The sequence below is a fragment of the Rhamphochromis sp. 'chilingali' genome (assembly GCF_963969265.1).
Source record: "Rhamphochromis sp. 'chilingali' genome assembly, chromosome: 13".
Classification (NCBI taxonomy): Eukaryota; Metazoa; Chordata; class Actinopteri; order Cichliformes; family Cichlidae; genus Rhamphochromis; species Rhamphochromis sp. 'chilingali'.
Genome location: NC_137940.1, coordinates 6,495,307 through 6,522,179, shown reverse-complemented (window position 1 = coordinate 6,522,179; position 26,873 = coordinate 6,495,307). Strand labels below are relative to the sequence as shown.

General features: G+C 41.3%; 1 protein-coding gene across 6 annotated transcripts in view; it reads right to left on the bottom strand.

Annotated features, from left to right (window-relative positions):
* The window catches only part of rapgef2b (Rap guanine nucleotide exchange factor 2b), a 109,673-nt gene that overhangs the window by 55,696 nt on the left and 27,104 nt on the right, over positions 1-26,873 (bottom strand). For all 6 annotated transcript variants that reach the window (XM_080900905.1, XM_080900909.1, XM_080900910.1 and 3 more), the window contains exons 2-4: positions 24,299-24,369; positions 21,464-21,520; positions 9,794-9,877 (exon numbers count right to left, since the gene is read on the bottom strand). In XM_080900905.1, the coding sequence (XP_080757031.1) occupies positions 9,794-9,877; positions 21,464-21,520; positions 24,299-24,369 (212 nt within the window). The remainder of the gene's footprint in view (positions 1-9,793; positions 9,878-21,463; positions 21,521-24,298; positions 24,370-26,873) is intronic.

The window sequence follows — 26,873 nt, the reverse complement described above, 5'->3', positions numbered from 1 at the left end:
TATCACTCATTTCTAACATGTTCTCACCACAGCAGGGGCTCCATCTTTGTTTTGGTTTCAAAGTTGCCAAAAGTTGTTTCTAACCCCCTCCTTTATATACCCCAAAAGAGCACACACCCCTTTTGCTGGCAGCACACTCCTCACACTGACAAATCCAAAATAACATCAAAGTCATACTTCACATTCCAGACTTGAAGGTTTTACTGCAACCAGCTCCCGGCTTGGAGAATAGTCAAGATTTTTAAATTACAACCAAAAACAAAGGAGTTTCTAGGCAAAACTTCAGTAAGCCGTACGCTCATGTGTTTCTAGGTAAGAGTTCCATGCAGCTGTACTTTGATGACTCACCCCCGACACGCCAATCTGCTCCTAGAGTGACACAGCCACCTGATAAGATGAACCCCTCCTTCTGAAATATCCCTTCTTGTTAGTTCAGAGTAAGCCAAGCAAACATGTTCCAAGTCCCGAGACTTCGCTGTAACTGCGGCATATTGTCCTGTACACAAACCGGCACTGCTGTCGGAGATTTGTGTATGAGAATGGGAGTGTGTGGCTCAAAGTGTAGATCAGCTTCTGTCCAATGGCCCTGCCCCCTTTCTCTCTGTCTGTCTGTCTGTCTCTCTCGCTCTGTGTAATGTGGTGAGCTGAATACGGCCGCATTCCAGCGTACGACTCACTTCCTGTTATAAAGCACGAGTGAGTGAGATGCTGGACTGTATGTTCCCATGTGCACGTATAAACAGCGCAAAGTACACTGCTTGTAGAAGTTACTCAATGAAGTCAGTCAACTGAACTCAAATATTCTAATTACAGTGTTTAGATTTATTTTAGACATGAAAAATATAAGACCAACTCACAAGTTGCCTCAATGTCTAGTTGTGTCCTGTGGTTCAAAAGCTCGATTGCTAGTTTCTAAACATTATTTTTAACATTTTTCCTCAGCTTTAAGCTGAAATGATCATTTTACTGTGTTTTCAGATAAGCGGCATCATCGCATTTAAAATTTTAAACACCTAAAGCTGGCATTTCCAACAAAGAACTGGAAATATGTTCAGTGTCATGCAATTTAAATTTTCCTTAGCTCACATATAACCTGCAATAACTCCAGAGCTCATCCCGAGGCAAGACCATGCAATGCTCAGAGAATACACAAAAGACCCAAGAATTACATCTCAAACTACAGCCCTGTGTTAGCATGTTAAAATCCATGACAAGCCAAACCAACCACAACAAAAAAACATTATGATGGCTTATATGGTATATATGGAAGGGCAGGAGAAATATTTGTCCCTCTTAAAAAAGTAGCACAGCTTAGGTTTGGTCGACTGGATAGATGAGACCAAAGCGGAGATGTTCGGTCATAATACAAAGCGCCATGTATGGCAAAAACTAAATGTGGCAGGACAAACAACTCACACCAACTGTTGAGCATGGAGGAGGTGGTCTGATGATATGGTCCTGGCTTACAATCACAGGACCTGAGACTACTATAAAAAAAAAAAAAAAAAAGATTTAATCTAATTCAGATGAATTCGGGATTAACCCTGGTTAGGGATGAGAATCAAGAACCAGTTCAGAGTAGTCCAGTTCCTTGGTCAGCAGTGTTGGGAAGGTTACTTTTAAAATGTATTCCATTACAGAATACAGAATACATGCCCCAAAATGTATTCTGTAACGTATTCCGTTACGTTACTCAATGACAGTAACGTATTCTGAATACTTTGGATTACTTATTATCATGCTTTTTACAACAACGTGAATGTACTGTTGCTGTGTGATTTATTACTATTACTGAAGGTCCGCGACTCCGAACTGTAGTAAAGGGACCTCTGACTAATACGGCGGGGTCCCTGTCGGCTCGTAGCCGAAAAATAGCTTTACTTTGTTGTGTGGGTCAACTTTTCTTGTGAGAGACAGAGAGAGGCGTTGAAAGGCTGCTCCAACGGAACTTATTGTTTTCGGAGGAAAACACGAACACGGTGTACAGTCGAGTCTTAATAGCTTACTTACAACTGGGCTCGTCAGGCACTCTTCTTGGCTGCAGTGGTTATTATTATATTTACATGCTTCCAGCTGCCGTTTTTCCTCGATGACAACTCGTACCTTTCCACTTCCCTTTTTCTCCCTCCTCGCGCTCACAGACACATAACGTGTATGGCAGTCCATTCTCCCTGCAGCACGGACTACACTGCCCATGATGCTACATTCTTTAGAGCTATGCTTGTAGCATTCTGCCTGTTAGCTTAGCACAACAACAACAACGAAAAGGCGCTCTCTCACCCAGGAAACACACAGTCGCAGAGAGAGAGATAGAGCGTCGCCCTGTAACCATGGGAACCGTAACGCTGCCGCCTGGAACAACAGAACGTAGCTGTCAAACAAAACCCAAACAGTCCTGACCCGCGACAAAATGAAACAGGAAAGTACCGCAGTGTAATCCATTTATTTCAACAAAGTAACTGTATTCTGAATACCACCTTTTTAAACGGTAACTGTAACGGAATACAGTTACTCATATTTTGTATTTTAAATACGTAACGGCGGTACATGTATTCCGTTACTCCCAAACACTGTTGGTCAGTCTGCCTATCGATCCCGTTCATCAGTTCATGCACTCTCGCTACGATCAGCTGGATCGGAGGAGGAAAACAGTGGTGCAGTTTACAGCGTGGATGTAGACATTCCTTTTATTTTACTGCACAAAGATTGGGAGCACGATGGATACTGCTCCAGGACGAAACAACTGCACCATACTGTTAACGCAACTTAGGCTCTTTGCAAGCACCTGCACAGACAAAACAAGTTCGGCTCTTTGCAAGCACCGGCACAGACATAACGCTAACGCTAAGCTAGCCAAGAGCCCAGACTGGTGTTGAATTTGAGTAAATGCTGACCCCAGCCCAGTACCGCGATAAAGTGAGCAGTCATTTGCGGTGAAGCAGCTGCTGAACTTCAACAGGTATCAAACTGATGAGCAGTCAGGCTGTAGTCTGAGTTTCTATCTTTTCATGTTTCTACATTAGAATCATCGTGACGACCACTTTAAAGTCTCTTTGTGCTGGTTTCCATCTTTTATTTGTGTTGTCGGCTTTGTCTTCATACATAAATACTAAGAGATAGATCGCATGTGTCTTCATTAGAATAGGGATTTGTGTTGGTGTGTGGGGCGGGAAGTTTATATTCTTAACTGGTAATTAAGATTAACATCAAAGTAACTTAACGAGTAGTGTAACAAATGTCTTTCTCCCGGGTGTGATTAAGTAATGTACTGTGCTACTTTTAAGAAAAGTGTTCTCTGTAACAACAAACAAAGAGGGGAAATACCTCCAACATGCACAAACATGTGACAACTCAGCATGAAATGAATTTACATGAATGTAATGACTTTCATATGCTGCTTAGAGATGGTGGTGACTCTCAAAGTGGAGCTAATGTGAATCAATAAGGGAACTGAATTGTTAAGTGATATTGATAATGGAATCGGAATTGCTAATTCTTATCAATCCCCACCTCTTACCTTGAGTGTTCTGTAGTATCAATATGCTAGAAATACACACACACACACACACACACACACACACACACACACACACACACACACACACACACACACACACACACACACACACACACACACACACACACACCTTCACTAGCAAGATAATAACAAACATTCTGGTAGCACAAACAGACTTCATAGCAAGTGATCAATGTTTAACTTGAGGGTTGTTGGGTAAACTCAACCCAACTCGCAGCTTGATGGGGTTTTATTTATTTATTGCATGATTGATGCCAGGTTAATAGTCAGACTACATGTCCCTGGATTTAGAGCAGACTTTCAGTTTGAACAAAAAAATAAAATAAAATAATGAAAAATAAAACCTCCAAGCCAAAGGCAAGATAACCCCGATGATATGATAAGTGTTATTTTGTGGAGTAGTCCTGTTCACATGACTGTGTGAGTTGTATCTAAGAACAACCCCTTAAAAAAAAGAAAAGAATAAACTGAGGACAAAAAATATTCAGCACAAAATCAAAATTTCATGTCAAAACAAACCAACAGTACTGTTTCACAGTCTGTGGCCTGTCGCTGGCAGGACCTAGAAATGTTTATTTTTAAACATACTATTGCTCTAAAATGAGAAAACAAGACTTACTTGTTTGTCAACAACAACCACCATTAAAATCATACCAGATGAATGAGCACCTAATATTTTAATTAAAATTAAAAAAAATAATGAGATGCACAAGCACAGTAACCATTTCTAGTCATGAAATGAATTAATAAAAAACAAACACACAAAAAAAAAAATCTCTTCAGCCGGCAACTGTTCCACAGAATGGAAATGAACATCAGAGGCGTTGAGAAACATCTGTATTGTGCAACAAGAGAATAAATCATCACTGGATTATTTTGTCATCTACAGTCACAGATGAGTCTGCCTGTCAAGAAACAGTCTTATCGGTACCGGCCTTTTTTTTTCCCAGCAGTTCACAAGATGTGATGATGCAAACATTCCTCTGTTACCAAAAAATGCAATTTTCCCACACGGGATGAATATGTTAGGAGTTGTGGTATTGGTTTACCCAGTGTAAGAAGTGACTGATGATGAGAAAACAGTTTGGAAGTGGATGAACGAAAGAAGCTTGATAGCAGTATGTTGAAAATGAATGCACACAGCACCGTGGAGGAAGGGAAGTAAAATCGGTCTGGGTTTACTAAAGGGTGTTTCAGGGTGGAAGTCCACAGTTCCATGCAGTTACTAGAAACTATGGCTAAAAATAGTTTAGTGTTGAATGCAGAGTACATGTGAAAATAATGATTGTCTTTAGCCTGTTGTTAACATTTGAAAGTTGCAGATTTGGCACATCTAATTTAAGGAACACACTGGAAAATCTTCTGAAGGAAAATTCATCCCTGAAACCATTAACAGCTCAGTAGTTGAAAAGCTTTTAAAGACACTCGCCTAAAACACAACCATCTCAATAATGGCCCAAAAAATAGATGTGTAACATCTGAAAAATGGCAGCTACAAAAAAAATGTGTTATTCTGTGCAGAGTGATATAGTGGTAGACAACTGTCACAACAGATCACCCGTTCCAAATGTTTTCATCCCATTAAATGGTCATTATCAGTTGTAATCACTTCCATAGATCTCACTAGGAAGCACCATCCTGTGGCTGCTAACAGGCTCGGTAGGCAGTTATCATCTGATCTCATCAGTCATGCACTGAAAGCACATTTTAAATCTGCAATGTAGTCATCACCCTGGTAACCTGCATGTGGCTAACAACGTGAAAGTGTAGATTTCTAATCAAACCATTATCTTATAACCCGAGCCAAGTAGCTTTGGTATCTTAACCTAAACAGACGGTGTGTAAAAGAGAAATAAGTGGCAACTAAAAATGAAAGTAAACAAGTAAACAGTCAGTTAAACTGAAATGCCTTCCTGTCTCTTTGTCATAAATGCTGCTTTTTCCTCTGTCCTGTTTTTGAGAATGTCCATTAATTGGAAAGTTGGTGGTCTAAAACCTCCTTAGGCCAGAGGATACTGTATCCCAAATGGCCTCAATGCATTATGTGAGTTTCTACGATAGAAACACTGAACATAACACAAGCTGCACTCAGTTTAAAGCTCCGGGTGGTCACCAAGGCTCAAGAAGTACTCTGTAACTCTTATTTCATAAAAAAATGTATTGGCATTTATAATCTCTGCAGAATCATAAATTATACAAGGCTGACTGCCACTTTTAAAACTGACTAAATCAGTAGTGCACTTTGGTCACGGCACGCTAAAGTTAGCCTTCAGTGTACCGTGACTAAACATGTATCTATTTAGGTGATATTTGATTTTGGGTTTACGGCATACAGTTCCAGCTTCTACGATTAATGACTGAGCCATTCATCTCCCCCCTGGATCAGATGTCACTACAGCTACCAGCAGTAAGAGAGCGAGAGAAGCACTGAGAGAATGATGGAGACGTATCAGGTTTTCAACCTTGCTGCTAGTGTAGATATGAACAGCCATTTCTGGGTAGGGCCTGTCTGAAACCCAATTCCACCACATCTTTAAAAGCTTTAGGAAGTCCCACTGGACTCCATTCAGTTACTCGTGCCACAACCAATTTCCCCTCCGAGCCATTTTACCTTCACCATTTGTCCTCTTTATAGACTAGGTGAGGCAGTGTGTCTGGATCTTTTCTTACCACCCAGTGTTTTGCCCCTATAGGAAAACCGTTAATAAGAACAATCCATGTAAAAGACAAGAAAAGAAAAAAAACAAAACAAAAAAACAAAAAACGACAGAAACGTTCATAATAAGATGATAAGACAAACAAATGCTTTAATACAGAAACTATGACAGTCACGCTTTCTACCAGGAAAACAGGAAGATTTCAGTTAGGTTTACAGCTTTGCATCACATTAAATGATTGTACAGAGTTTCTCTAGCACTGTTACAGGAATACAGCCACAACGCCGCTGTCAGGAAAAAGTCTTATTCTTCTCCTTTTCATTCTTGAACTGAAAATGCAGACTGTCATTCAAAACCTGAGTGAGTTTCATGACCCAGGAGTCCTTGAAACGTTGACTTAGAATGTGCCATTGAATGTGTCATTTTGAAAATGTCTGATTGTCACTGAGGAAATAGGTTCTGCTTCATTTCCCCCAAAACACCTTTTTTTGTTCTTTCTTTTAAATAGAGCCAAGTGGCTTACAATATACTAGGGGGTTAATACAAAAATTTCATTAATGAAATTAGTGTATGAATATAAAAAACTACAACAACCAATGACAGTTGGCCATAATCTAATCAGCCAGTGCAATAGTAAATTACCTTGGTAAATTTAACATTGCATATTTTTCTCTACTTCATTGTTGGCATGAACTGGCTCCTTTTGTATAACTGTTTTCAACACAGTGTATGTGCCGTTTCACTAAGATTAACAAACCTGTGTTAGTCAGGTAGGTAACTTTATATAATTCATGTTTGTCTAACTCTGGGTCTTGATGTAGGCCCACTATCTGAAACAAATGGTCTCAGCTGCATTAAAGCTGCTTTAAACCTTTTATTTTGATTGGGTGCCGCATCCAGAACTGTGTCCCAGAGAAACACATTAAGCCTCAGTCAGGCCTACAGATTGGTTGCTGCCTTCCTGGTAACCACCAGTCATTAGCGAAAGATGTATTTCCTGACTAGTGGTGAGTGGTTGCTGGTGAAGTTGCTGTTGTTGTTGCAAAGAGAATACTGCATCAAAAACCTCTTTGTCAGCATTCTGTTGGTTAGTGGATTGCTGCAGTTACATGGAAGACACTGACTTCCAACAGCAAAACTTGGAAAAGGTGCAAAAAGCGGAAAAGTAGTTTGCTTTCAGAATTAAAGCGTCACATTTCTCCTGCAAAATATCAGTTTCAAAAGCAGCTACTTTTAGTTTGAAGGCTGATGCTCACAGCTTGTGATTTCTTAGTTTTACAGTCAGTTGGCGAATAGTTGGAGTGTATTTTTTTGTTATTAGATAACAAGTCAATATCATCCAGGCAGACTGTAGAAACTTAGATACCTGTGTTTGCTAGGAGATTGCTGGCCAGTCTCTAGGACCGTATGAGTGAGGCCGTACGATATCCATATTTGTATAGAGGAAAGAGAAACCAGCATCTGAAAGTTTTTGTTTAAAGTAGCCTGAGCCTACTTTTTGCCATGTTTAATATGCTGTTGACCAACAAAACACTAGGGGTCATTCTGCTTTCTCACCGATGGAAATGTTACCCTTGGATTAAACTTGGAAGAGTGTGGAGGGTAAAATGATAAAAGAAGCTCACAGACATTTACCTGCTCTATTGTTACATAAGCTCAATCAGACATCACACAGACTTCGTTCTAAGAAGCTTGTCAAGTTTGATCCAACTAATTCAGACTTTTGCATTCTACACGCCCAGCATGTCTACAAAAGTCAGCGCTGTGGTGAATGAACAGCTGTATGTTGCGTGCTCTGTACAATGCAATATTCCCATTTGACTATTGCCAGATTGCCTTCTTTTCATCTAGCTGCTCACATGAATCTCAGCTAGTGGCACTGAAGCACATTCTCGCAGAAACTAAAACCGCTCAACGTGCAGTTGGTGCTTCATATGCATAATTTAGCAGAGAAAACATAAATGTGACAGTCCTGAATAAAGCAGTTGGCTTTATTCTGAACATCTGAGCTAATTATCAACCCGATACAGTCTCACACAGCACAGCGGATCCACCCTCCACAAGCTCCTTTGCAACATATGCTTAGTAAACACTTTCAGGGCCTTCTTCTCCTCTGTGACTGTGGTCAAGCATTAACTTTAATCTGCCAGTACCTTCGGCATCTCTCACTCACTCACTCACTCACTCACTCACTCACTCACTCACACACACACACTTTCACCTTCGTAAAACTGAAAAGGTTATATTTAAGAGGGGGCTAGCTTTTTGGCACATTTCCGATCAACTCTTCCGTTTTAAATGCATCCCACGTTCGGACAAACCCAAAGAACGACCTCAGTGGACTCCCGCTGTACAGCCGGAACAGTTCTGCTCCACAGCCTAAAGTGACGGCCTCGAGATCAGAGTGGCCGTAGGTGTGTTATGCAAGCCTAATGGATAAAAAGATCATTGTTTTCAAGACGCCTACAGGGATATTTCATGTAACAGATCCACTTGTGAAATCGCAGCTTTTTAACATTTGAGTCTTGGCTTCAGAGGTGGTGAACACTGCTGTGAGAGGGGAACATGAGTCTTAAGTCCTCTGAAGGTGCCATAAATAATTATTTTCAACCCTCTTTAAAAAACTAAAATAATATGCAATATGGTTAAATCAGAAAAAGCAGGAATTATCCAAGAGATAGACTAATGAAATGGTTTGTGTTACTTGAGCTTTTCAACTATTCTAAAATGGTGATGATGATAACGCTTTCTACCCAAGGTTATTGAGCCTACTGTGATACAGGTCAAAAGCTTTAAAAGGACATGACTTATGCTAATCTTTTAATTATGATGAGGAATCCATACAATTTAGTCAAGGTGTCTCTACTTGCAAAGTACAAGTGTTACAGTGTAAGCTACTATAATGTGGTTTTACACAGCTTCAAACCATGCCTATGTATCCCGCTTTTTACCCTATGACAGCTGGGATAGGCTCTAGCTTCCCCTCTATGTAACCCTTAATTGGATAAGTGTATTAGGAATGGACAGATGTACATTCACCTTTTTGCAGTGTTGGTGATATAGTTTGAGAATTTCAGAATGTAAAAATGTATTTTAATAAAAACTGTTTATAATTTTTAAAGGCGACATGTATTTTATTCTCGACCTAGTCACCTAATGTATTTCTCTTGAACTGCAGAGAAGTCATGTTGATGTCCCAGCAACATTCTTGTACATGAGAATTAACCAATTTGCAAAGGTAAATGTTAAAATGACTATCTGTATTAAATAACTGATTTTAAAAAAAGATATAAATTAAAATTAAATAGTTATGCCAAAAACATAAGTAAAATCTGTTTTAGAAACCAAAGGAACAATGATAAAGTTACAATTTTCTTTAGTGAAATCGCATAACTGCATGCAAACATTTGCTGCTGTGCAACATTTTTACAAGCCAATTTTAATAAAAGTTAAGAAGCTGATAAGACAGGAAACAAATCTTGGTGAGAGAGACATTTGTCTCTTTATTTTAAATTAGCTTGGAAGGAAAGCAGATGCTTGCATGTTACTGCCAAAAATCACACCTTCAAACAGCATTCAAAATGGCCGATGATCTTACCTGCTTCTGGGCAGGAACATGGATTCTTTGATGAAAACTGAGCCAGACAACAGGATGTACCAGCAGCTTCCTATGTCATCAGGGCTGAAAGACAGAAAGAGATACATTAGTTCAGAATGTATTAATGGTGATATTTTGACACGAAGCAGCCAAAAATATAATTAAGGTTGATGAACAAAATGAGAATTTTTGTAGATTTGGATAGATGAGCCTATAACTGATGAAAAGAACCCAAAGAAACCCAAAATGCTCTGGGTCTCAATCTGTTATTTGCAGGATGTGTAAAACAAACAGGATCCAAAGGGTCAGCAATTCAACATCCTACTGGCATCGTAAGACACCGCCAGGCATCCTAATGCATCACAGCTATTCTGGCTATTAAAAACAGATTTGCAAGTAAGGTGAAATATTTCATTTGATTTGTTGCTGTGGATAATAAAAAGAAAAAACAATTCTTGACAGAAATTCCCAAAAGGGCTCCCTGCTTAATCTATGCCACTACATGAGGGGCATGGATTCCATCATCAGTGGGTGTACAAGGCTCTCTGCAGACTTGTATGCACAACAACTACACTACAAGGCCACCAAAAGCACAAAGATCCTCCAGGTAGACTACAGAGTAGTATAATAAGAACAAGTAGTCTTCTGTGGAGTCTGCAGCTATCTTTGTGAATGCCCACAAGGCAGAACACTCCCTGCTTTTACCCTCTACGACAGTAAATTGAAAATGTTTATGTACAAATCAATATATTGATGGAGCTTATTTGCTGTGTCAGTTTACTTATCACCATTTTCTGTGCAGGTACTGTGACTTAATGCATCAGTGATGCAAGACTGCTCGCTGCGCCAAATGATTAATAAAATTACAAAAAATGTAAAAAAGCGAGAAACTGAAAGGAAGGGAGAGAGAGAACTGTGAATGAACTGAAGACTCATTTCTGTCCCCACACAAACAGGAAAATGGGCCTCTGAAATAAACTCACACTGACCTCTGGATGATGCAGCTGATTGTCAAGTCATTTTCCAGGGAAAATGACAGGTAAAAAACAACAACACTAAACATCAAGACTGTGCACTTTTTTCAGCTTTAAGCATTGTGTGGCAGTTCATGTGAACCACAGGCCTTACTAAGGAACATCAAAAGACTCCACTGAGGAGAATTTGCCTACAGATAAACAACTCACTAAATATAATTTTCAGAAATCACATTTGGTACGTCAGTGTTAATAAACTACGCTGCTAATGTTGAAAGGATATCCTCAGATTTTAAAATTCATCAGTTTTGTCTCTGTAATCATCTCGCTTATCCTTGGGTCTTCACAGATACCGCAGGGATTGCGCCGAGATAATCTCAAAAGGCTGAACCTCTATCAGTGGTACATGCAGGATTATCAAAGAGACATACATATTAACCTAATGAGAATGTAAACAAAGAAAGAAAGAACAATAATCATAAATAATAATAATGCTTGCTTTCGTCTATACGCAATCAATTCAATGCAGAGCGCTTCAAGGGGAGTCAACATATATAACTGCTGTGCTGGTGAGATAAAGTATAAGGAAGCAAAATGCTGCTGTACCAGCATAAATTGTGAGTTATGTGTTACTGGATTTGGTTAAGTATAAGCTTATATCAAAACAGATTACACCGGAGACACTGTGCTGCATTTTTCAGGTAATTACAACAGTGATCAGTGAATTTTTTGACTGCTTTGTGAGTCCCAAAAAAAAGCCATCGCTGACAGCCTTGTCAATCAGACGTGTTGGGAAACGCACCTCTGACAGTAAAGAAGCAAAAATCCAGAGAAGGAAATATTCCCGTCACATGTAACACTGATACCAACCTTCAGCAGTATGGGAAATCTGACATGAATCATGAAGTCCTAGCAGTTATGGGCAAAACATGCCAGTACTTGTAAACTGCTGTAATTTATGCTACCATAACTTAATTCACCATAGCAGCTAATGGTTACTTTGTTAGTTAATATCTCTCAGCTGGCCTGGGAACGCCTTAGTGTTCCCCCGGATAAGCTGGAGGAGATGGCTGGGGAGAGGTCTGGCTTCTCTGCGTAGGCTGCTGCCCCCGCGCCCCGGATAAAGCGGAAGAAGATGGATGGATGTTAGTTAATGTTTCCAAATGTATCTGTTAATTACACAATTTAAAGCTGGTTGAACCCCCCTACTTGTTCAGTCTTTTTCCTAGCTGGGTTGTCATGAACTTTAACATATTAACTGTGGCCTGTAGAGTTTAAGATCTACCTCTTGCGTTTTGCGCAGTTTATCAAATAACATTTTAAGAAACCTAACAATCCCATATAAGCACAAGTTTAAGTGACACTGAAGTTTATGCTTCATTAAAAGGCAAAAAACGTAATTCTCTTTGCTATGAATGCACAAAATGATCTTAACAGCAGGCTAAAATAAATGCTTCTCTATATGACGCCTGCCTCCACCAGTCTGTTTATTAGTCTGTACTTTAAAATGTCACCGTCTCACAGAAGCTGAACGTCTGCAGAAATCAAATCTCTTACTTGAAGTTTCTCTGGTGTTAATAAGACATCAGCTTGAGTTATTATTTCTGAGCATAATCCTGGTTCAAGTAAGACGTTTTAATTAGCAAGATAATGGAAATTAATAACCAGTCACATCTGCAAGGTGGGACTGGTTTTTACTAACAGAAAGGTAAAAGATGGGTGCCCTTATTATACATCTTGTTCTTCACAGAAATGTATATCCACACCCACCATCACTGTGCTGACTGAGTTTTTTCCCCTTTTAATCAAAGGGAACAAAGTCTTGCCCCTCCTTCCTCCTCTCCACATTTTCCTTGCACAACTAATGAGGCTGCAGACAGCACACCCTACTGACACACAGCAAATTCTTCCTCCACAATCATCCCTTCTCTTTTCCCCCCTTTTCTCCACTGATCTCCATCTGGTTCCCTGCAGACTCGTTCAGTCCTTTATATGGTTCTTCTTTACATTTGGATACGACACGAAATGAAATGTTCAATTATTAATTGCCGGTATGTAGGGAGGGAAGCGAGGGAAGCACCTCACATGGCTGAGAAGTAGGAGGAGAAGATACAACACCAAAAAAGTAGGAGATAGAAGACTCTTATGTGGAGCGACAGCTTGACTGAACTGGGTCATGAGTACTGGAAGCGGTAGTCAAATGCTAAGCATCATCCACCAAAACCCTCACAGGGAAACCTTTAACAGTGGGGGATCTGGTTGATCGCCATGGAGGCAGCAGCAGGGGTAAAATGGGGACAAAATTTTATGACAGATTTTCACAAAATTAGGTTTGACTTTTACAAACTGTTTCATTAAAGAATAATTGCCTTTTGCAAATAGTAAAGGGAATCATAGTTGGCTCTTAGAAAAAATATTTTACAGGCTCAAAAATTCACGGTTTAACTGTTCTGAACATTATGGTTTGGGGGTTTTCCCGTTTTCCTAGTGTGCTACAGATTTTTTATAAAAGAGTTACTAAGCCCAAAGTCCACACCAACATTTCAGTACATTTCTTTTATTAGATGGTCTGACTTTATAACACACATTACAGTTGTCAAAAAAAGTCTTTACATTTCTGCAAGTGTAGTTTTTGACTTTCATTAAATTAACTGCAAATGCAAGTCTTTCTATGCAACAGAATATTGTAAAATAAATGCATAAAAAAGGCCAATTTTCGATATATATTATTGCACATATTATTACAACACACACACAAACAAACAATCAGGAGTTTCAAAACACTAGAAGTGTTTCTACACTCGCATTGAGGGACATATAAGCAACTCTGACTATTTTAACTTGTCATGCTGCTTTCACCATGGACTCGGGAGACTGGCAGTCTCACAATGTTGTGTTGATATTTTGAAATAAAGCATTCAAAGTTTTCAACTGTCCAACAAACACAAAATTAAAAAGAAAAAGAAAAAAAAAGGTCAGGAGACGACAGAGTCTACTGGTTAATGTCCAGCGCTTAAAACTTTTGACCAAACTACTTTTTTTTGCATAACTCCAAAATATTTCCTTTCAACACAGGATATAACAAAAAAAAGAAAAAAAAATCTTATTCTAAAAATAAACATCCATCTGTCATTTTTCTGTCATTATAAAGCAGCTCTACCAGATACTTAGCAAATGACTAACGTCTCCATGTCACTGCCACACAAGCTGAACAGAATTTACTGGAATGAATAATTATATAAGCTGACTGGTCGCTGTGATGAGTTTTTCAGCTCTTTCTCCCAGAGTTTTCCTTCATCTACCTTCCCATGACGCCGTTTATGAAGGAAAGCAGCTTCACGCTGTCACATGGAACAGGAGCTGCCTGTGAGGGCAACTTTCCGACAGCTGCTCCCTCTGAACCTTAGCCAGGGGTTAAAATATCAGTCTGTTAAGTGTTCTTCTTTAATATTGTCAGAATATATTGGATAAAATGTGTTTTCTCCTCGACAGAAATAAGTTGCTTCAGCAAATCATTTTTAAAAACACTAATTAAAACAAAAAAATTATTCATTGATTTACAAAAAAAGAAAAAAGACCTCAGTTCATTATGACAAACATTATCTGCTTTTTTACAATTACTGTCCATTCAAAGTCCCAAGGCAATTTTAATTTGTCCAACCAAAAACAAAACAAAACGCACAAATTGCACAGGATCAGAAGTTAATGTGAAACCACATTAATGGCTTCAAAAATATATATATAATAATATAATGCTTGTTTTAATGGTACTGTAGTTGTGTTAATTTGTGTAGGTATTTGCCTACAGAGGGGAGATTTCAACCTAGACTATGTTCACCATTGCAGTTCTCCAAAAAACCTACCAGCGCATAACTCAACTATACCGCTCGAATGCTGCCTGGTTGGCAAGTGGGTCAGACTGGGGAAGGGAGTGACAGCAGTGATGACTAGTAACAGGAGAGGTATCACACACACACACACACACACACACAAAAAAAAAAAAATCCCTGAACTTCAGCTCTTTGCATGTTATAAATCTGCTCTTCTCCACAGTGGCTAAAGGACCGACAACAGCACAACCAAAGTAGCCCATAAACCAGCTGTTCTTTAGTCACTGCCTCTATCTGGCAACCAATGCTCTCTGCAGATAGCTCCCTGTGGTCTGCAACGCACAATGCCCTGCAAATAAATACAGTTGGATTTTTCACTCAGCAGAGGGTCAAAAGTCAAGGGTTTCATTTATAGAGCTGACATGGAAGAGGTTAAAGACCAGCCAGATGATGCTAACCCTCTTCACCAGCCAATGTACCAGGTCAGCCACCATCGAGGGTTTAGCACTTTAATCTTCGGATGGTAAATCCAGAGAGGTTCAGATTTGCAGAATGCAGGATGCGATGTTTTCATGTGATACCGAATGTGTCTTTATGAGTGTGCAGCCCAAGGCAGTACTTTTTAAAACTATCACCCTTATCATCCAATCGTTACTGCAGGCCTGCCAACAGCCATGCAGGGCCTGCAAAGTTATAAGCGTGGAAGTCATTACAAAGGTCACTTCAGCAGGACTGCATGTTTGCTGAACAGAAATAAATATACAAATAGACAGCTGGGATTCAGTTCTATGTAAAATGTCCTTTTGAGGCAGTCAACTTTAGCTCCAACTAAAAAAAATGCATAAATACATAAATAAAGTCTCCTAAATGTCTTGGAAATTATTCTGACATTTGATTAATTGTCACTGTAGACCAACTTTAAATGCGGTTTACATTTTTTTTTAAACTAATTTCTTTAGTATTGCAATGCTTTACACTATATGTGGTTTTCTGGGATACAACTTAATATTGATACTATCAAAATTTAATTTCCCCATTAACTTTTAGAGCCCTCACTTTGCAGCCTATTATTGCCACTGTTATAAACAGATGAGGAGAGAAAGAGACTGGTAAAAGCTTGTGTTTTCAGTATAGCAGGCTGATTAAAACCCTGCAGAGAAAGCTCAGTCTGATCGTCTGCTGTTTAATACACAGCTCTTATAAGGGAGAGCATTGGCCATTTTTTATAGGTTAATACAGCTTGGCACGCATATACAAATACATGCAAACACACAGCTGTACACAGACGCAACCAGAAACACTGGCGTAAGCGTGCACAGTTGTGCAAATCAAATGAGGCAATTTCCCAAAAACAAAATAGCATGCTGCGTTTCTGTGCTTTAGCTCAGGGGTAAATTAGCACACTACCTGCAGTTATGCTCTCCGCTTTGTTTGTGACCACACCAAGGAGCTAGTGCTGAAAATGACAGTTTCATGTGAAATTTTATCCACATTTTTTTTTTCATTGTTTTCATTTTCATAAAGATGTTTGACAACACTGAAACCATAGAGAAAGACAGCAGCTCAAGAGCTTCTTTCCCAGTTCAGTGAGAAAATACTGTATTAATGTACTTTAAAGGTCCTATCTGACAACATTCAGTAGACTTTAAAATCCACACTAATTTTGTAATTTATGTCACCACCACCACTTAAAGTGCCTACTCATACTCAACTGCAGATTTATGTTATGTTAACAGTTTTATGTTAACAGTTTTAACATAACCTCACAACCAACAAAGCACATAACAGTACAGTTACCTGCAAAGGCCTACACAAAGACAAAAGTAAGGAATTCAAAATGTACAAGACATTTCATTTTCAGCAACACTTCAAACTATTTTAGACAATTATTGCTATTTAAATAGCATTAGCACTACTGCAACCTCTATACTGTCAGTCCAGTCAGAGAATGTGTTAACCACACATTACTAGTAATAATAATAATTTGGTTTTTCTGAAGCAATAAAAAGCAGTCAGGTTTAACATTTATTAATGATGACTTGGCAAACAGTTACTGTAAGGGGCTATGATGACATTAAAAATACATTTTAACAACTTAGGTTAAAAGTGAACGAGCTAATTAACTGCTTATGTCAATATAAAGTTACATATATTATACTTGAAAGCTATATTTGAAAGCTGCGTTTTCATCTGAAAACGCTCCTGTCATGGTCCTGGGCCATGTGGGCCCAGTAGTCTTAGTTTTCATGTATTTTTGTATTTTGTTCTTTATTTAGGCCATGCTTCCTGGGTTGATCTGTTACGTTGTTCCTTATGTGTTTTCCCGTTGTGACTCTCACCCCCTGTGTGCCCCTCTGTGTATCTGAGCCCTCGTCCCTCCTTATGTTTTATTCCATGTTTCCCCAGCCCGTTATGTCTGTGTTTTCCCCGTGCTCTCTCTCCTCCTGTCTGAACCTCTGTGCACTTCCTGTTTACTTTGTGACTCTCACGCCTGTACATGTCATGTTCAGTTCACCCCGCCCTGTCTCGTTATGATTATCAGCGTCACCTGTGTTCCCCGTGTGTTCAAACTTTCCTCGTTTACCCTCTGTGTATTTCTGTCTGCGTCTCCCTCTGTTCGGCGTCGCGTTCTCCCTCATGCCGTGTGTGGTTCTCCCCGTGTCTTCCGGTATATGTTACTTTAGCTTTTCCCAGTTTAGTGTAGTTTTGCATTGCTTTTGTATCATCGTTATTGTTTATCACCTGTCAGCAATAAAGCTGCATTTTGAGTTTATCCCCCGTGTCTGTGAGTTTGCAATTTGGGTCCTCATCCTGCCTGCCACACGGCCGAATCATGACAGAAGAACGCGACCACGATATGGACCCAGCAATTCACAACCCCTCCGCTGACCTCCGGGAGGATCTGATTTATACAGTGGAGTATCACTGTCAGGAGTGGGTGGTGCTGCCCGAGGGTGAGTACCGGGAGACCGTAGCCGTCCGCCTACAGCGGATGGTGTCCGGACTCCCGTGGCTATTCGGCGCGCTCCACCCCCACATCCAGGACTTCCTCGTCTCCACTGTAGGCGTCCTCCCGGAGCGGTCGCTCCTGTACGAAGAGCCGGAGGATGTTCAGCCCGGCCCGCTGACGGATTCGCGGCCCGGCTCGTCTCCTCCCCCTTCCCGGAGAAAACGGCGTTCACGTCGTCGCCGTTCCCGAGCAGCGGAGCAGTTTTCACCCCTGGGAGAGAGTGACCGTGTGTCACACTCTCAGCCCGAGCCTTCGGATCCCGGACTTCTTAACCCGTGCACAACTGTGAGTGGCTCTGTTTTTTTAACACTGGACTCGGATAATTCTGTCCCCTTTTGTTTGGACTCCGGAGACACTGTACAGCGACGCACCACCCCACAGCCGGACACTCGGACTTCCAATTCACCTGCTGTGGTGAGTGAGGACTCTGTGTCTTTTCCAGACATAGTGACTGTTCGCTCAGGGGCTGTGTTTTGTGTGGCGGATGTCGACGCGAGCTGCTTATCGCCGGTGCAGCCACCAGCAGCCCAGTTAGCCGCCCCGCAGACACACTCAGCTCAGTTAGCTCCCCCGCAGCTACTCCCGGCTCAGTTAGCTCCCCCGCAGCTACTCCCGGCTCAGTTAGCTCCCTCGCAGCCACCCCCGGCTCAGTTAGCTCCCTCGCAGCCACCCTCAGCTCAGTCTCCAGTGTCCCCCTCAGCTCAGTCTCCAGTGTCCCCCTCAGCTCAGTCTCCAGTGTCCCCCTCAGCTCAGTCTCCAGTGTCCCCCTCAGCTCAGTCTCCAGTGTCCCCCTCAGTTCAGTCTCCAGTGTCCCCCGTAGCGCAGGCCCCAGTAGCTCCAGTGCCGCCTGTAGCGCAGGCCCCAGTAGCTCCTGTAGCCCAGTCCCCGATAGCAGTATGGTCCGCTGGTCAGCTTAACATTCAGCCAGGGGTCCCAAATCTCCCTGGCTCTGCATCAGCTCCTGCTGGGAGCCCGGATGAGCTCATCCAGGACTCCGCGGCTCCCACGCCGCCATCTACCTCATCCGCTGGAGGGTCCGAGGGGCCCGTTCAGCCTCCTGTCTCCGCTGGAGGGTCCGAGGGGCCCGTTCAGCCTCCTGTCTCCGCTGGAGGGTCCGAGGGGCCCGTTCAGCCACCAGCTGCTCCACCGGCAGCCTCGTCCACGTTCGCTGCAGCTCTAGCGTCTTCAGCCTCGCCTGGCCCGGCTTCAGCCTCGCCTGGCCCGGCTTCAGCCTCGCCTGGTCCAGCCTCCGAGTCTTCAGCCTCGTGTGGTCCGGCCTCATCAGAGTCTTCAGCCTCGTCTGGTCCTGTGTCCACCGGGCCTCAGCCAGTGCGCCTGACACTGATGCGCCGCCGCTGCCTTCCGCGCGGCCGGCCCCCTGAACTGCTCCTTCGTCGCCGCCGCTGCCTTCCGCGCGGCCGGCCCCCTGAACTGCTCCGTCGTCTCCGTCGTCTCCCTCGCCGCCGCCGCCGCTGCCTTCCGCGCGGCCGGCCTCCTGAACTGCTCCGTCGTCTCCTTTGTCGCCGCCGCCATTGCCTTCCGCACGGCCGGCCTCCGGACCAGCTCTGCCACCCGCCTGGTCGGCCCCCCGACCGTGTGACCCGTGAACTCTTGTGCCTGTGGGCTCTGGGTCGGCCCCCTGAACCTTATTTGGACTACGGTCATGTGCTCCTGTGTTTTCTGTTGTTTGTTTTGTTTCCCGTTCTGGTCCCTCCGTCCTGGTCCCCCGCCTCCCGCCCTGGGTGGGTTGTTTTCTGTTTTAGTTTTGTTTCTCGGGTTTGGGCTGTCGGGAGCCAGCCCTTTAGGGGGGGGGGTGATGTCATGGTCCTGGGCCATGTGGGCCCAGTAGTCTTAGTTTTCATGTATTTTTGTATTTTGTTCTTTATTTAGGCCATGCTTCCTGGGTTGATCTGTTACGTTGTTCCTTATGTGTTTTCCCGTTGTGACTCTCACCCCCTGTGTGCCCCTCTGTGTATCTGAGCCCTCGTCCCTCCTTATGTTTTATTCCATGTTTCCCCAGCCCGTTATGTCTGTGTTTTCCCCGTGCTCTCTCTCCTCCTGTCTGAACCTCTGTGCACTTCCTGTTTACTTTGTGACTCTCACGCCTGTACATGTCATGTTCAGTTCACCCCGCCCTGTCTCGTTATGATTATCAGCGTCACCTGTGTTCCCCGTGTGTTCAAACTTTCCTCGTTTACCCTCTGTGTATTTCTGTCTGCGTCTCCCTCTGTTCGGCGTCGCGTTCTCCCTCATGCCGTGTGTGGTTCTCCCCGTGTCTTCCGGTATATGTTACTTTAGCTTTTCCCAGTTTAGTGTAGTTTTGCATTGCTTTTGTATCATCGTTATTGTTTATCACCTGTCAGCAATAAAGCTGCATTTTGAGTTTATCCCCCGTGTCTGTGAGTTTGCAATTTGGGTCCTCATCCTGCCTGCCACACGGCCGAATCATGACAGCTCCGCATTACACTATCGTTTTCAGTCGTTTTCACAGAGTTGTGCGTCCACATCGAAATGGCCGAAAACGTTCCAGCGCTGCGCATGTGTGAAACGCAAGACGATTCGACCTGCCTCATTTCTGTCTGCCGTTTATTTACTTTTCAGGACTTTGAAACATCGCGGCAAAATGTTGAGGAAAAGCACCGAGTTTTTGAAATGGACTAACAATGAGGTGGCGTTGTTGCTGCGAGTAACACAAAAGTACAAAGTTGCAAAAGCGATTGAGAGTTAAAGAATTTGAAGAAAAGCTATCTGGAGCATGTACAAACTTTATTCATAACTGTATTCATCTTTTTTAGGGCTGTCAAAATTGAGAGGAATCAAAACAACCGCTGTATAATGCCCTCTGCTATCTTTGTTTATTTGGTCACATGACTGCATCACATGACTAAAATATGTCATCGTTTTAGAAAGTCTGCGTTTTCGTGTGTCCACACTGCGACGGGACAGCTGCGTTTTTCCTTGAGGAGTGTTTCTGAGTGTGTGTACAGTAAGTGTTGTGGGGCACCTAAAGGAATCTTGCTGAAGCTGGACTGTACTGTGGCCACCATTTAGTCTGCATTCCTATTGTTTAATCAGCTCCCCCACTGCCAAGTGGGCTTCTAATGAGGTGTTGACTCTTCCACACCATCCATCAACACACACAAACACATACACACACGCACGCACACGGGGGATACGAAGGCAGGAAAAGGGATGTTGTCCCCTCTGTAGCCCCCCGAGACACTGACAGAGTTAATTAACTGTCTTAATTCTCACTCTGGGTGTTTGGAAGACTTCGATACGTGACAGCAGTCAAACACTGTGTGTGTTTTGTGCTTACCACAGTTGTGCCAGCTTTTTCAAAATGGATCCAACACACACACACGCACTCTCTGAAAGCTGTCAATGCAGCTTTCTGATCACATTAACCCTCCAAACAGATAGCTCACAGGAGGAAGCATGTAAGCATCACCACTAGTGCCTTGCTGGCTCTCTCCAAACTGAAGAAAATGCTTTTAAGAGCTATTCCAGCTTTTGTTGACAATTTAGATCAGTCACTTATTGAATCGCATTGAAATATGACTGGATATAATTTCTATGTTCGCTATCCTTCAGTTGTGCTATAGAGTGATCTGCCTCATACTGCTTCTGCACTTTAATGACATTTATTTTTATTAAGTCACCGGGGTTACTCTTCTGTACGCAGTTGGCATGTTTCTTCCCATCAATAACACCGATTTGTATCCTGAAGCAAAGGGTGCTTTGATTACAAAAAACTGAAAATACTGTTACTTTGTCTACCCATCGGTTTTTTGCTTTGTTCATGCGGCTCTGGACAAATATTATGAATACCCAAGCAGACAGAGACAGTACTTACTAGTATAGCACTTCATTGGCCTCATGTCTCTCATAACGCACCGTCTCACACATGATCCTGCAGAGAGAGAGAGAGAGGAAACAGAGGGAAGAAAGAATCACAGTTAGGCCTCATATTTGTGTTTGAGTGAATTTATGATCAAATGTTATCAATGTTATGTTATTATAAATCTATAACTAGCAAATTTCTGCATATCCTAGAGTCACCTTTAGCAACAGTCACTGACAGTCAGAAAGCCTGCTGCTGATTATAATTAAAATTTAGAGTGCTGGGACTTATAAAGAGTTGCAAGGTTGTCCATGTTAACTGGTTCACAGCGTATGGTTCTGGTTGTTGCAGTGCATTATGGTCTATCGAGGCTTTTGCTGATAGGTGAAGTGAGTTGTTTTTGCCTCATTATTTTCTCATTTTTCTTGGTTAAATTACACTTGGTATATAACCGTTATGACAAATCTTTTCTAGGCAGATCTACAACATAAAGACTACAGTCCTTGTTCCTTATAAAATATGGTGAGCTTTATCCTCAAACTGCAGAGAAACATTTGTTTATGTCAGGGCATTGAATTTGCTGAAAATTAAAGCTTTACAAATCTCCTTTTTTATTTGGGTATGCTTTATAGTATTTTAACGTATTGATCACCAATTACATAATTGTTACTTCTAAACTTAATTCAGTAAAATATTTACATTTGCATCTGGAAGATTCCTTTCTAAAGAGGTAGGTTTTACGCATCTACGTTTAAGCTAAGCCACTGCAGTGATTTACTTTCTTACTTAACAAAAGCAGAGTGAGTATGTATTAGTATGTCCTCTAAAATAAAGCACACATTGACTATGTGGTCCCACTGCACCACTGGTTAAATGGTCTTTTTCTCAATTTTTACCCAGTTATACTTTTACACATTTATTTATTAATTTTTTTTAACAGTGTCAAACATGATCTGCATGTCTTATGCACGATTTATAATCCAAGTGGATGTCTGTAGCAAATATGAAGGAATTCCCTGAAGGAATTCTGATATATCCAGCTTCTGGGCCTGGGAAGAACAGACAGTCTGGCATTCTTGTTGCCTGTACAGAGGCAAAAAAATATATTTGATAATATTATAATCTGTAAACATAACTCTGCCCTGAAAAATCCAGCCTCACAGCTTCTTGTATTCTTTTTGTGCAGCAAGTTTTTTTTATAACTTTATATATATTTCATTTTTTATGTTCTAAATTCTGGAATCGAAACATTTTCACTTTAAGTCCATTCATGTCAGGCTTTCCCCAGATGCCTGTATAGAGAAGACAAACGCTCTTCAACAGTACATGCAAACCACTGTAGTAAACAGTAACTGATCAAAACACAAGCGCTTTCAAAAACAGCTGCGGGTGGACAGCATGTTGTAGCCTCTTTATACAAAGACCTAAAAACAATCCCAGCTCAAGAAAAACAAGTTACTGTGAAAAAGGATCACAGAAGAAAAACAACACATTCCTCCCAAAATGTTCAGACAACAGAAGTATAATATAATCCCATCGTTAGTGGGATGTCTGGCTAGAAGCTTTTTTTTCCTTTTCTTTTTTTTTTAAAGTTACTGAAACTGAAGTTGGCAAAAGGGGTTGGTCTGTGGGACCACGGGGACATTCCTTTTCTGTACGATCCAAAACAAGGAGGAGGGAGAGGGGTTAGTGCTGGAGGCCTCTGAGGGGTCACACAGTGGAATGTTCTAGCTCGCGGGTCATGCACCGCCACATTGTTCCCTTGCTAGTATAATCCACATGTATGCACACGAGGCATGCTGGGAACAGACTTCTGACATGCAGTGTTTGGAAAGTGTGTGCCAGGCAGAGAAGATGGAGGAGCCAAAGGCAAACTGACGCATGAATAGTAGAGCAGGGAGGGCTCATTGCTTCAAGGTTTAAGCAGAGAGTATGGCCTCACGGGGACCTGGTCAGGTATAGGTACAGATTATTAGGGGGAAAGTGCAACAATGACTTCGCTTTAGTCATTTAGTCAGTTTACAGTTTAGTCATAGCAGATATTTTAGATGCTGGCTAAAGTTTCAAACAGATTTATACAACTGGGAAGAGAAAAAATTACTTCTGCAGTTTTAGAAGCTTGACATGGATAAGTGGTATTGAGGCTGGTAATAATCAAGATTTAAGAGTCTGGTGGCAGGTATCATTTATTTTTATCTGGAGGAGAAAAGTCCTTTTATTTGTTCTCTTGAGAAGACAGAGGAGCCAAAATGGCTCATTTCAGCTGGTGCACCAACTCAAACCATCGAGATCTATCATAAAATAAGCTGTATGTCAAAAACTGAAAATAAGAAAAGCAGGTCAACTTTAAAGAAATATTACAAAATACATTCTTGACTGAAATGAGAAGCTCACTAAAATGTAGTGATATTTATGTCCATTTGTTAAAAATGACGTTCCAGCCAGTTAATATATGAAGAATGAACATATGTTATTCTGTGTTATGAAGAAAGACTCAAAGGTCCAGAAGTACTTAAAACTGAATAATAAATATGCTGGTTTAAGATGCTAGAGACCGACCATATATTATAGTAATAACTGCACTTGTAAATTATAGTCTAAAAAATAAATTCCAATAAGTATGCTGCTGGACGGTACACTGGCTCCTGGATTACAAAAAAATAGAAGTAGCTCAATAGCATACAGCATAGCTAGTGGTTGAATGTTAATTTTCCCACCCCTGACAACAATGCAGCATACACTGAGGAGTTGTCACCACGCATTCATTTGAATTTTAAATTCATGCAATGGGAATATCAAGCTTCAGGAAATGTTAATCAAGTACAGGGGAGGTGTGCAGAGACTCACCTCAACTGGTGCTCTCGCAGGTTGGATAAGGCCTCCATCCCATGGAGATAAGAGTAGACGATCTCCAGGTCCTGAAAAAGAAGAACATACATATTTTAGCTTATTGATCAGAGAAGTGATCGATAGAAAATTAACTGGCAGTAGCCACACCAAACAAACAGTTTCTACTCATAGCTCCGCTAACTTCAACTCTAAGTTGTCCAGGGTTTGGACCAGTGCTCAGATAAAATATGACTTAATGTCTCTTTGCACTCTGGAAGTTGATTAATTACAATTTAGCGTTTAATGCATGAAAATGTGAAATAATGTGAAAATAAAATGGTAGTTGCAGCTCTAGCTTCAAAGTGATGGCACAAAAGGGTCGTTCATCTTCGTCATCGGTCCATTCAGCCATCCTTTTCTTAATAACACCCCCCCCTTCCTATTTTCCATTTTGTCTGTAAAATATTACAAAATTATGAGAAATGCTCAAAACTGTTTCCAAAAGTGACAGTCAATGTCTGTTATATCAAGAAAATAATCCAGAAGTCAAAGAAGCTTTTACTGTATAAAACACAGAAAACCAAAAGATTATTGAAACAATGGAACCTGTAAATTATTGATTTCCTTCTTTAACAAAGGCTTTAAAAGCTCAGGCCACACTGATTGCTTAAAAAGAAGCCCTTACTCAATATTCAAATCAACCAACCGCAACATTACTTATTTTTTAATTGAATAAAATTGAAACAGATTTAGATACAACAAAATTATTCACCATTATTCACTTTCAAGTTGAAATTTCAAGGTAAATTCAGACCTTTTTAAGGAAAGTAAGACAAAAAATTGTATTGTTTGGTTAAGTTTAAGAACATTATTGTTATGTAAATTGGCTAGTGAGGCTAGCGAAGCCTCCTTTGTTATCCTCATCCACAGGATTCCTCTCAGTATATTACAAGCCTGGCAGGCCACAGGACAAATCGTCATAACTGCTTTTTCACACATATAAAGAACATGAAAAGGGAATTTTTGATGTGTAAAGCACAGCCTCAATGATGCACTCCCAGTGCACAATCTAAAATGTGTACAGAGGGACAAAACAACAGCATTGTGTGCTGGAAAAATCTCACAGTGGTGAGACTAAAGACATTTGAGACTCATCCAAAATGAATTTGAATTTTCTATGGCCTTTTATTAGTAAATGCATACTTTGAGACATTTTAAGACTTTTTAAGAGCCCATAGACACCCTATTAAAATGCTGATCATTGATGCTGCAGCAGACAAACAGGGTACTTGAATGGCAGACAACATTTCACACGGGCAGTGACATTGACTTGCATAAGCGAACACTGGAATAGAAAGCAATAAAGCACCTCACATAGGAAAAAAAATGATAAAAAGAGCTCCACTGAATAACTATAAACTCCCAATTCAATTACTTCATTAATTGACCCAGTGACTGACTCTCAGATTGTCTGGCATGAGTCCAAGCCAGAGGTGAAACAAAGTGGCCCTCACTGAGAGCTGGCAGGCTGCACAGCTACTCCACTGTCTACTGGCACACACTGGGGCACGGACTGTGAGTGCGTTTGTGGTGCATTGCTGGTCGAAGCCACTGGGAAGCCTTTGTCGGCGGCAACTGGAGGTGGATATGCCGACAGCAGAGTGACGGGATAACAGAGAGCCTGTGTTAAGACCCGGCCAGACACACAAACACGCGCATGAAGCGACACAGAATGGACACACTGTGTCTGGGTTATGTTTCTGAGAGCAACAACGATCAGCTTATTGAAAATTTTATGAAATACTGGTCACAAATACTGAATGACACAGTTTGTGCTGAATTGGTGTCACAAAATGTGTCAGCAGAGGAGGAGGGGAGCGTCAGAGGAGCCTCAGTGTTACAAGCCTTTGTATAAACATTTCTTTTGTTTCAAGTGAGTAATTTTAGCATTTTTACCATCAAAACTATAAGCAAAATATAGAAACTAGAGTAGTTTGGCCCAAAGCTGGGCTACTAGGTAGAGTTAAGTCGGAGCAAAAATTTACAAAAATAAAAAATAAAATAAAAAATGTATAGCAATAAAAAACAAAAAAAACATCCATCCATCTTCCTCCATTTATCCGGGGCCAGCAGCCTAAGCAAAGAAGCCCAGACCTCCCTATCCCTAGCCACCTCTCCTCCAGCTTCTCTGGGGGAAAACAGCCATATGGGAGGGGCTTGGATGGGGCCGTGAAAAAAAAAAAACACACAAAAAAAACACACAAAAAAACAAACAAAACATAGGTAAGCAAAAGAAATGGGGGGGAAAGGAGTAATTAAACTCTAAAAAGGAAAAAGAGCCAAAATGTTCTGCTTTTTAATCCATTTATTAAGTTCCAAGTTAAGCAGCTGATCCCGAAAAGATCCAACTCTCAGCTAAGAGAAAGTGAGGTTAAGCCTGCAATCTTTACTTACAGTGATTCCCAGCGCTGTCAATAAATATTCAGGCTTTCATGAAACACCACATATATATCAAGTCAGCCCCAAACTGTTTTTAAAATTTGGGTTTGGTCTTCATAAAACGGACACAAACAGAAACTGAGGGTTGCCTAGC